General features: G+C 45.0%; 1 protein-coding gene across 1 annotated transcript; it reads left to right on the top strand.

Annotated features, from left to right (window-relative positions):
* Positions 1 to 13: 13 nt before the first annotated feature.
* On the top strand, positions 14 to 6,979 carry NME3 (NME/NM23 nucleoside diphosphate kinase 3). Its single transcript, XM_060786359.2, has 5 exons — positions 14 to 129; positions 3,112 to 3,242; positions 4,496 to 4,597; positions 5,674 to 5,786; positions 6,374 to 6,979. The coding sequence occupies exons 1-5, from the start codon at positions 36 to 38 to the stop codon at positions 6,489 to 6,491; spliced, it is 558 nt and encodes a 185-aa protein (XP_060642342.2). The 5' UTR covers positions 14 to 35; the 3' UTR covers positions 6,492 to 6,979.
* The last annotated feature ends 4,977 nt before the right edge of the window (positions 6,980 to 11,956 follow it).

Here is an 11,956-nt window from a genome sequence, read left to right as displayed (position 1 = left end):
ACCCGGAGAGAAGAGAAAGGGGGCAAGCCCGCGCTATGCTTCCGGTTCCGGTTAGAAAGCCGCCTGGCTTTTTTCTTTCTCCCGCCATGCTCTTCCTCCTGGGACTCTTCGCCAGCATCTTCCAGGCAGGTGAGCGCTCCCTTTTTCATTTACAATGCCACTGCCAAAACGTGCAGAGTTAGGATGCAGATATCTGTATATAAATCAAAGTGTGCCTACCAAAAAATTCTGTTGCTAGGTGGAGTGGCCCCTCTATGATGTCACTTGGAAAGAAGGGTGATGTGTGTGTGTATGTCCTGCCTGTTCGTGCCACAAAAGACTGTTGCTAGGTGGAGTGGCCCCTCAGTAACGTCACTGGGCTGGCTGTTGCTAGGCGGATTATCCCTCTGATGTCAATGAGAAAGAAAGGTGAATAGACACACACAAGCCTTGCCTGTTTGTGCCACAAAAGGCAGTTGCTAGGTAGAGTGGCCCCTCAGTGACGTCACTGGGATGGCTGTTCCTATTTATTTATTTCTTTATTTATTTCATACACTTTTACCCTGCCCTTCTCCCCCCAAGAGGGGACTCAGGGCAGCCTCACATAAGCACCAAACGATGCCATCAACGTATAAATAATAAAAATTACATTAAAACAATTCATTAAAACAATAAATTAGTCATGTCAGTTAAAACCAAATCCAAGTCTGGAGATTCCTGCGTGGAGTAGCCCTCTGTGATGTCACACACACCCTGCCTTTTTGTACCACAAAAGGTGGTTGCTAGGTGGAGTGGCCCCTCAGTGATGTCACTGGGAAAGAAGGGTGACATATATAAGCTTTAGAGACATTGTATTGTTGAAGGCTTTCATGGCCGGAATCACTGGGTTGTTGTAGGTTTTTCCGGGCTATATGGCCATGTTCTAGAGGCAATTTTTCTCCTGACGTTTCGCCTGCATCTATGGCAAGCATCCTCAGAGGTAGTGAGGTCTGTTGGAAGTAGGAAAAATGGGTTTATATATCTGTGGAATGACCAGGGTGGGACAAAGGACTTTTGTCTGCTGGGGCTAGGTGTGAATGTTTCAGCTGATCACCTTGATTATTTATTTATTTATTTATTTATTTATTTATTTACAGTTCTTATATTCCACCCTTCTCACCCCACAGGGGACTCAGGGCGGATTACAGTAAACACATATATGGCAAACATTCAATGCCAGTTTGACAAACAACGTTTAACAGACAAATACACCGAAGCTATTTAACTTTTTTCTGGCCGCCAGGGGAGCTGCTGCTTTTCATCATCCATCAACGACACCGATGAAGTTCTTCCGCATTCCACATTCCCCGGAGTATTTTTTTTTCTTTATGGCCTCATAAATTAGCTGAATTTAGCCTCCCACACAAAGTGGTACCTTATTTTCCTACTTGACAGACGCAACTGTCTTTCGGGTTGCAAAGGTAGACAACGGGCTACACAATGGCTGGACACCCACTCCAGCCCGGGCTGGCTTCGAACTCATGACCTTTTGGTCAGAGTGATCTTAATGCAGCTGACACTCAGCCAGCTGCGCCACATTCCCGGTGATTAGCATTCAATGGCTTGGAAGTGCCTGGGGGAATCTTTTGTTGAGAGTGATTTTATGTGCCTGTTTGTTTCCCCTCTGTTGTTTTGCTGTTGTAATTTTTGAGTTTTTAAATACTGGTAGCCAGATTTTGTTCATTTTCATGGTTTCTTCCTTTCTGTTGAAATTGTCCACATGCTTGTGGATTTCAATGGCTTCTCTGTGTAGTCTGACATGGTGGTTGTGAGAGTGGTCCAGCACTTCTGTGTTCTCAAATAATATGCTGTGTCCACGTTGGTTCATCAGGTGCTCTGCTATGGCTGATTTCTCTGGTTGGAGTAGTTTGCAGTGCCTTTCAAGTTCCTTGATGCGTGTCTGGGCGCTGCGTTTGGTGGTCCCTATGTAGACTTGTCCACAGCTGCATGGTACACGGTAGACTCCTGCAGAGGTGAGAGGATCCCTCTTGTCCTTTGCTGAACGTAGCATTTGTTGGATTTTCTTGGTGGGTCTGTAAGTGGTTTGTATGTTGTGTTTCCTCATCAGTTTCCCTATGCGGTCAGTGGTTCCCTTGATGTTTGGCAAGAACACTTTTCCTCTGGGTGGATCTTCATCTTTACTCCCGTGGCTTGTTCTCGGTCTTTCAGCTCCTCTGATGTCTGAGGTGGAATATCCATTGGCCTGTAGAGCCCAGTTCAGGTGGTTCAGTTCATCTTGGAGGAGGTGGGGTTCGCAGATTCTTTTTGCACAGTCTGCCAAGGCTTTAATTGTGCTTCTTTTTTGACTTGGGTGATGGCTGGAGTTTTTATATAGATATCTATCCATGTGTGTGGGTTTTCTGTAAACGGTGTCACCCAATTGTTGATCTGGTTTGCGGATGACTAGGACATCTAGAAAAGGCAGTCTTCCTTCATTTTCTTTTTCCATGGTGAATTGGATGTTTGGGTGGATGCTGTTAAGATGTTCCAGGAACCTGTTGAGTTCTTCTTCTCCATGGCTCCAAATAGTGAAGGTGTCATCCACATATCTGAACCATATAGTGGGCTTTTTGGTTGCTGTTTCAAGGGCTTGTTTTTCAAAGTGTTCCATGTAGAAATTAGCTATGACCGGGCTGAGAGGGCTCCCCATAGATACTCCATCTTTCTGTTCATAGAACTCATTGTCCCACTGAAAGCAGTTGGTGGTGAGGCAATGGTGAAACAGAGCTGTGATGTCTTCTGGGAACTTCTGGTTGATGAGTGCCATGGTGTCTGCTACCGGGACCATGGTAAATAGAGATACCACATTGAAGCTGATCAGTTTGTCGTTGGTATTTAGCTTGAGATTGCTGATTTTTTCAATGAAGTGGGCTGAGTCATTGGGAGACATTGTGAAGGAGGCCCTCTCTTGATCTGGAGAAGGGAGGAAGGGGAGAAAGAAAGAAAGAAAGAAAGAAAGAAAGAAAAATGAATGAGAAAAATAAGGGAAGAGGTAGGAAGGGGAAAAAGAAGGAAAGGAACAAGGAAAGTGATAAGGGATGGGGAAAAAAGGAAATAATAAAAATATTTTTTATTTCTTGTTTCTCATTCCAGCTTACACAGGAGTGAACGAACGCACCTTCCTTGCCATCAAACCTGATGGGGTCCAGAGGCATCTGGTGGGAGAGATCATCTGGAGGTTTGAGAAAAAGGGCTTCAAGTTGGTGGCTATGAAGCTCGTGCAGGTAAGAAGAGCCCTTGCCTGAATTCCTTGTTAGGGTTTTAAGTTTAACCCAGGATGGGCCAACTTTGGCCTTCCCTCCAGGTGTTTTGGACTTCAACTCCCACAGTTCCTAACAGCTGGTAGATATTCGGAATTGTGGGAGTTGAAGTCCAAAACATCTAGAGGGAGGGTCAAAGTTGGCCCATGCCTGGTTTAACCAAAGAGGCTGGATGAAGAATTTGGGAATAATCTGTAAAGCCAGCATAATGCCATTGAACTGTAACCTCTTCCTTACAAAGCTGCCTTGTTACTAGATGTCATTAGCTCAGTTCAATTAAGCAGGAAATAATACTTTCAAACCAAGAACAGAATTTTTCCCGCAAATTGTTTCATAGTGTAATTACCAGATTCCTGCATTTTGTCTTGCCCAGTCTAATCTCATCTCCCTTTCTTTAGTGAGTGGTGAAATTCATGAAGATAATGTGCAGGGTTATTTCTCATATTTTGTTCTTTTTTCTTTTCTTTTTTTTTTGTATTATATTCTTCTTGATCTAATATGTGTGCTGCAGAAGTCTAGGGCTTCCGTGAAGAATCTTTTAAAAGATCTTTTTGAAAAGTGCATGCCAGAGTATGAAGAGCTTATTTAAATTCAATGTAGCTCTGCTTTAAGTGCAGAATTTGAATTTGTGCCACTATTGGGAAGGATGAATAGCTCCCCTTTGGGTCCAGTTATTGATGTGAATCAAGATTTTCAATGTACGCTTACATCAAAAATAAATTTGGGACCAAGTTGGATGCCATCTTGGATTTACAAATGTAGCTGTTGTAAGCAAGGCCTAATTATATAACTATTTTAAGTATAAAAAAGCATTTCATTCGTCACGTTAGGTACGAATCCAATATTTTCCTGCGCCAAAATAAATGTTTATGGTTACACTCAGTATTTTCTTCTACCAAAAAAAAATGGAAATAAAGAGAAAACTTGTGTTAAGATTGAAGCAGCACAGCCAATTGCCATGTGATCACAAACGTTGGTGAGGATCACCCAGTGGCCTCTGTATGTAGCAAAAAGAAATTAAGTCTTCAAAAACTGAATGTTTTGAGCATTTAGATCAGGTTATGTTTGGAAGCTGAACATTGGTTGCAAAATAACTGGCCATTTTAATACCCTCATTTATGGTGATGCCTACATTTTACAGATAAATTAATATATTTGGGTTGATTGATGGACAATATGCATGACTAATATGTTGACTTGATCTGTCTACTGAACAGGCCTCAGAAGACTTGCTGAAGGAACATTACATCTCTCTCCGTGAACATGCTTTCTATCCCCGCCTGATAAAATACATGAGCTCAGGGCCTGTTGTGGCCATGGTAAGTGGCAGAATATAAAGAATACATGATTACACTACATTGTTTTATTGTTGTTCCCTTTTGTTTTTTCCCAACACTGTTCTTCTGATGTTGGGGTGTGCTGTCATGTCCCTCTATTACCAAATGGCCCAAAAACCTCCAGGGTGTTTTTCATCTAATCAAACACAGGAAGCAAAGAGATTGTTCAACAGGTTTATTTGATCAAATCACCATGCTGCTTGAACAGAAGAAAGTGCCACACAAGGCACTTGGGACAAGGCAGCTTAGTTTGAAAGTCAACAGCTTGAGCATGCACAAAGGCTATTTTCTCTAATTCATGCCTCATCTCTATCTCTTCCTTTTGTCCCTTTTGATGCCAGCTCTTATGAATATTCCTGTGTCTGCATTTCCTCGGCAGTCGATTCCCCCTCCTACGTCTTCCCCTCCTGCGCCTGCTTGCTATTAAGCATTTCCCTTTTGAACTTTCCCCTTGTCTGAGCTCTCTGCTTTGGCTGGTAAAATTCCACTCCAAGCTTACCCTAGACCTGGCTGGTAGTTTCCCACTCCAGGCCCTCGTCCCTTCATGACTGAGGCTGATGGATTTCTTAGGGGTTTTTACCATGTGATGCTGTGGAATGTTTGTGCTTCTCTTTTCTTCATCAAGAGATGCTGTTGGTCTAAATAAATAGTTGTAAAATGGCAGTATTTATGGGGCCCAAGAAAAATGTTTATGTGTTATAGGCAGGTGGAGAGACTCCTTCCATACAGACCACATCTGATGGATATGGCATCATTCAAGTCACACTTTTGGTCAAGGTTGTGTGGAGGGAGGGATTTATGGGCCATGGCTGACTTAAACTATGCACATTTGCATTTCCAGGACATTTGGGGCTTGTTTCAGAGAAAAACCACCTGAAAATCACCCCCTGGATTTTAATGAGTGTTTTGGAAATGTCTAGAGGAGGTTTGGGTTTCACATCTAACCCATGGGCCACTTATTCTTCTGTCTTAGGTGGACTAGGTAACAAAGGGGGGATAAAGCAAGAAGATGGCTGCTGCTGCGTGACTCAGGTTCCTCATCTTCCAATTTTCCATAGGTTTGGCAAGGGCTGGAAGTAGTGAAGGCCGCTCGCACAATGATAGGAGAAACAAATCCAGCCGATGCAAAGCCTGGAACAATTCGGGGCGATTTCTGCATTGACATTGGCAAGTGAGTGAGAGTCTATGATTTGCTTTTTCATGATATTTTGGAGGGGAAAAGGCAGCAGCATCTCTATGACAGACCATATACCTTGTCGGCTGGAAAGTGCAGTGCAATTTGTGCATCATCATATGACACATATGAGACCCATCCACTTGATTATGCTGTTCAGCCCCAGTTGGGAAGAGATGTAGGCAAGAAAGAGTGTAGGCAGAAGGAAAACGGAGTTGGCTTCCAAGGAGTGGGGAGAAAGAAGGAAAGCTCCAGAAAAGTACCTCCCCCTTCCAAATGTCCATATTTGTATATCTTTGCATCACTTTCTTTCCCTCATCTGTTGAGATCACTTATTTTTAGTACTGAGTCTATCCTCACTCAGCAGCAGCTTCAAACAAGGGTCCTTCCCAGTCCTTTATGAATATGCAAAGGTTTAAACCTGGGGCGTTTACCATGCAACAGATGTGATATGGCTATTATGAAAGAATCTAATTCTTAGCCAGTTTCATATCACTAGCCAGCTGCTCAAATTTTCAGTCTTTACTGCAAAGTTACACCTGTCTCCATCTACACATTAGACTAAACTGTTTCTCTCCGCGCAGGAATGTAATTCATGGGAGCGATTCTGTAGAAAGCGCCCAGCGAGAGATCTCACTGTGGTTCGAGCCAAAGGAATTGACTTGTTGGGAAGACACCACAGAGCACTGGATTTACGAGTGAAAAGCAAAGCGCGAGTATTTGAAACATCGCCTTTTCAGCTCTCTTCTGGGTGCTATCCAAACTGTTCCAGTTTCTCTAGGATTTTAATGAGTCAAATGCATAAAGAGAGATCAGAGGCAAAGGAAAAAACCTTCAATTTAAAGGATAGTAATGTGTATTCCTCCATAGCTTCCATTGCAGGGTAGCACTATTTAGCTCCAGCCAAAACATCTGAAGAGCACAGGGAAATGGGTAGGTTTCCCTATGTGAAGTGGACTCCATATACTTTATGATTCCCATCTTTTACCATTGGCTCTGCTGGCTGAGCTTTGGGGAATTAAATGGGGACTTGCCTTCTTTTCCATCTATTTAAATGCAACACTGAAGTCTAATCTTTATGCTAAAATAATAATACGTTTATTTGTACCCCGCCACCGTCTCCCCAAAGGGACTCGGTGCGGCTCACAGGACTTCAAAGTGCCGCACATAAAACAAAGTGATGAAATTAATGTGCGAAGGAGATTCCAGTGCTTTCATTTCTCCATTTCTTCCTATTACTATTATTATTATTATTATTATTATTATTATTATTTAGAAATGTAAATCTGCTGCTGCTTGTTGTGTTTCTTGAACATCTGACAAGACAAAACCAAAAGTTTTTGTGGTGCTGCTTTCTATTGCTAACTGTTTCAACTCAGGCCTTACATCAGAGCTGTCAAATTCATTTCTATTGAGGGCCACATCCGCCTTATTATAGTTGCCTTCAAAGGTCCCTTGAATCAATGGTGGGAGAATCGTGGAGACAGAGAGAGGGCCAATTATCATTTGTTTACAACCCCATTTTCTTGACTAAACACACACACACTGTAGCCTTCCAGATGTTTCTATACCACAACTCCCATCAGCTCTAGTCATGATGAGGAATTATAGGTTGCTTACCTGTAACTGTAGTTCCCTGAGTGGTCACCTGTGAATTCATACATGTGGTAATTTCTGTGCCTGCGCAGAGCAACTTCGGAACCTTCTAGAAAGACAAATAACATTTTTTATGGTAGCCCTGCCCATTCCCCCCATAGTATAAGTAGCCAGGGGAGGGGCTACGGCCTCCAGTTCTCTTCGGCCGCAAATAGCTGCCAGAAGGAGGAGGCATGGCAAGCAGGAAGGATGGGCAGGAATGTACGAATTCACAGGTGACCACTCAGGGAATTACAGGTTGCTTACCTGTAACCGTAGTTCCCGGAGTAGTCACCTGTGAATTCGCACATATGGTATTTCTGCACCTGCGCAGACAGCTTCGGAATCTTCTGGAAAGATAAAAACAGACATTTTTACCCCCGCCTCGCCCCGCCCACCCCCTCAAGTATATATAGCCCATGGGCGGGGCTAGCCTCCAGTTCTCTTCCGCCGCAAAGCAGCCAGAAGGCAAGGCATGACACTCGAGGGGAGGATGGGCAGGAATGTGCGAATTCACAGGTGATTACTCAGGGAACTACAGTTACAGGTAAGCAACCTATAATTCCCTGTCATAGTCAACTGTGAATTGCACATATGGTAGATTAGCGAGCTACTAACCTTGAATGGTGGGCGTCATGCCACTGCCGAAAATAAGACTGCTCTTCCAAACTCTGCATCCCTCCTGGAAGCTACGTCCAGCTTGTAATGGGATACAAAGGTAAGTGGAGTAGACCAAATGGCGGCTCGGCAGACAGCGTCTAGTGGTACACCTCTCATGAAAGCCGTTGAAGTAGACACTGCCCTTGTTGAATGGCCCTTCACATGTTCAGCCAAATCTTTTCCGGCCAAGTGATAGCAGAGATGAATCGTTGACACAATCCATGATGAAAAACGCTGCAAAGATACCGGTAGGCCCTTCACATTCTTGCGATACTTTACAAAGAGCCTAGAGGTTTTTCTGAAATCCGCTGTTCTACTCACATAAAAAGCTAGCGCCCTACAAACGTCAAGGTGTAGCCTTCGTTCCAAGGGCAAATGAGGATTTTGAAAAAAGGAGAGGACTATGTCCTGTGACATGTGAAAACGGGTGGAGACCTTGGGTAAAAAGGCAATATCTGTGCATAATATGGGCTTGTCCTTGTGGAACCTCAGGTAAGGGGGATCTACCCTAACAGCACAGAGTTCACTAGCGCGTCTCGCGGACATTATGGCTATCAAAAAAGGCTACCTTCCAAGATAGATGAGAAAGGCCCACTGTTGTCAAAGGCTCGAAGGGAGGTGTAACTAAAGAAGATAACACGTCCTCTAAACTCCATGACGGAGCGATGGGAGTGACGGAGGGTCTAACATTAGCAATTCCTCGAGATAGCGGCAAGATAACACTTTAGCGAAGAATGTGATAGGCCAGAGTCTGATAAGGATACCAGGAAGTCCAAAATTAATGGTATGTGAGCATTTTCAGGTTCTTGACCCCTGAGTCTAGTGAATTTGCCGAAACGAGACCACTTATAAATATAAGACTGTCTCATGGAGGTTTTATGGGCTGCCTCAATGATAGATAGAACAGATTGGGACAACCCAGAAAAGGGTACTAGCGAGTCGGTAGAACTCCGGATACAAGACCTGGCCTTGTTGAGATGTCAGGAGGTCCACGCTTTCTCGGAGTAGAACGAACGCACCATTCACCAGCTGGAGAAGAAAGGAGAACCACGGCTGGCGCAGCTACCAAAGGGTGATCGCAATGCACCGGGCATTGTCTCTTTGAATCTTCGCTACTACCCTCAGCAGGAGGGGAAACGGGGAAAAGGCATACATTGGACAGTTGCCCCAATCCTGGAGAAATACAGCTCCCAAGCAGCCCTCCTGTAGGGAGGTTTGGCGACAGGCCCAGAACAGGTCGCACTTGGCATTGACCCGAGTTGCAAACAGGTCGACTTCAAGAGTGCTCCACGCTTGAAAAAGCCTGTGGGTCTCCTCCCGGTTGGGTGACCACTCGTGGTTCCCTAGAGGGTTTCTGCTCAGAGAATCTGCCAGCGAGTTCTCCCCTGGAAGGTGGGTCACCACAAGGTGAACTCCTCTCTCTATGCACCAGTCCCATACCTGCATGGACAGTAAGGACGGATTGGGAATGGGTACCCCCCTGCTTGTTTAGGTAATACATCACTGTGGTGTTGTCAGTGAGTATTTGGACCACCCTTCCTTAATTGACCCTTTCAAAAGATTTTAGAGCCCTTTTGACGGCGAGGAGCTCCAGCATGTTTATGTGAAGCGTGGCTTCGTCTGTGGACCACAAGCCGTGGGCGATGAGGCCCTGTGAATGTGCCCCCCACCCCGTGAGGGAAGAGTCCGTAGTTATTGTCCTGCTGGGGCGTGGGGGATGGAAAGGAAGACCCGTGCACACCCATTGAGACATCGTTCAGCATTGCAGGGAGAGTCAGACAGGAGGAGGTAGGAAAAGTCTGATAGATGGACTGTCCGTAAGGAGATTGAAAACTGAAATGAACCACGACTGGAGAGGTTGTAGTCTGAATCTGGAGTATGGGGTAACGGAAGTGGTGGAGGCCATATGGCCCAACAAGACCTGAATCTGTTTGGCAGAGAGATGGAGGGACTCTAAAGCGAGTGTGACAAGTTCCTGCAGATTGGAGAAATGGTCTGCTGGGAGATAGGCCCTCTTGGTGGCCAAATCTAGAAAGGCACCAATAAATTGAATCCGGCGTGTGGGAGACAAGGACGACTTTTCCAAGTTGAATCCGGCATGTGGGACTGGAGAAGAGCAAAATGGTAGAGATATGCATTCGCAATTTGTCACATGACTTAGAAACAATCAACCAGTCGTCTATGTACATGTAGACCGTTATTCCCTTGGTATGCAAGTAGGCCGCCACCACGGCCATACATTTCGTACAGATATGTGGAGCCGTAGACAAACCACAAGGTAACACATTGAACCAGTAGGCATGGTTTCCTACCATAAAAGACAAAAATCTACGGTGGTGCAAAACTATTGAAATGTGGAAGTAAGCATCCTTCAGGTCAATGGTTGCAAACCACACATCCCGAGAAAGAAAGGGCATAATAGAGGTTAGAGTGATCATGCGAAATTTCTTGGGCAGTATGAATTTATTCAGAGCCCTAAGATCCAAAATGGGATGGAGGCCTCCACCACGTTTAACAACAAGGAAATAGCGGGGGGGGGGGGGACACATGGGAAACATTGAAGGGTGCACGGGAGATATTGCCCCTTTTTGGAGTAATGTTGAATCTCTTGGAGCAATGGTAAGGAAACGGGGGTGGCTAAGACACGGCCACCCAAGGTTGCTCATTAAACTCCACCGCATAGCCATTAGCTACAATGAATAAGACCCACTTGTTGGAGGTAATTTGAGACCTAGCGTCATAGAATTGTGACAATTTATCCCCAAACAGTGGGGAAGCTAACAAAGAACAACCAGGAACTAATGTATTAAAGGTAGGGGGGCTCCCGCACCCCGTCAACCCAACAGGGGGACACCGATACATCAAAGACGCTTCTTGGAGGTGTTCTGAGATTTCAACTTATTCTGAAAGGTTGAAACCTGGGTTTTTGGAAAAACAAGTTTTTCCGACCTCTCTGGTATCTGGAGGAAGAAGTCTTGTGACTCTCAAAAGGGGGAGCATAAGGGTTGTTGAAACTCTTATGGTAGGCGTTGGCTGATGACTTCCATCTCGGGCATTGCTGATAGTAGGGTTGCCATGTGTACCCAAACTTATTGGCGGCCTGGCGAACATCCTGTTTTTGTTTAAGCTTATCGTCCGTTTCAGGATTAAACAGGCCCGCCTCATGGAAAGGAAGGTTCTCTGCCAATGCTTTGCCCTCGTCAGATAAGTTAGATGTATGAAGCCAAGCATGTCTCCTATCAGATGTCGCTGTAGTGAACAAATTTCCCGCTGCCTCAGCGAGATGCTTGCCAAAATCCTTTTGCAGTTTGGACAGCGCAATCGCCTCAGCCTGAAGGGCCCTAGGGAGGCGTTGTTCGTCCAAGAGTAGTCTCTCGATGTAGGGTAGCATTTTCATCCATACATTTTTTTGGTAACCACTCATATAAGTGCCGTAATGTGCCATACGGGTAAAAAGGCCCGCAGAGAGATGTGCCCTTTTACCCAAGGAATCCATTTTCTTTCCCTCCCTATCAGGAGGGGCGGTCAGGGAACCCTTAGACGTTTGGTTTTAGCCACCTCCGCGACTACAGTGTTGGGTTTGGGTGGATTTGAGACCCATTTAGCGGACGACAGGTCTATTCTATACATAGAATCTACCCTTCTAGGGATGGCGGGAACACCCAGAGGGGGCATATCACAGACCTTAGCAAGTTTAAGGAGATAGGGAAGTATAGGTAGGGTGGCAGAAGATGAACTTATTTGTTCTTCTGAAGGGAACATTGGATCCTCAACATGCTCTGGGGCCTTGGGGGCGAGAATATCCAGAGCTTTAATCATCCTATCAACCAATGCTGTAAATTTATGAAAATCAGCCCTCTGCGCAGCCCCAT

The sequence above is a fragment of the Anolis sagrei genome, chromosome X (assembly GCF_037176765.1).
Source record: "Anolis sagrei isolate rAnoSag1 chromosome X, rAnoSag1.mat, whole genome shotgun sequence".
NCBI classification, from domain to species: domain Eukaryota; kingdom Metazoa; phylum Chordata; class Lepidosauria; order Squamata; family Dactyloidae; genus Anolis; species Anolis sagrei.
The sequence above is the reverse complement of the archived record's forward strand: the minus strand, read 5'-3'. Positions and strand labels throughout refer to the sequence as shown.

What these genes read in the sequence shown, in the direction of transcription:
- NME3 (XM_060786359.2), top strand. Translation starts at nt 36, where the DNA reads ATGCTTCCGGTTCCGGTTAGAAAGCCGCCTGGCTTTTTTCTTTCTCCC. An exon ending in CGCCAGCATCTTCCAGGCAG is followed by an intron (nt 130 to 3,111) that starts GTGAGCGCTCCC and finishes TTCTCATTCCAG; the next exon opens with CTTACACAGGAGTGAACGAA. An exon ending in CAGGGCCTGTTGTGGCCATG is followed by an intron (nt 4,598 to 5,673) that starts GTAAGTGGCAGA and finishes AATTTTCCATAG; the next exon opens with GTTTGGCAAGGGCTGGAAGT.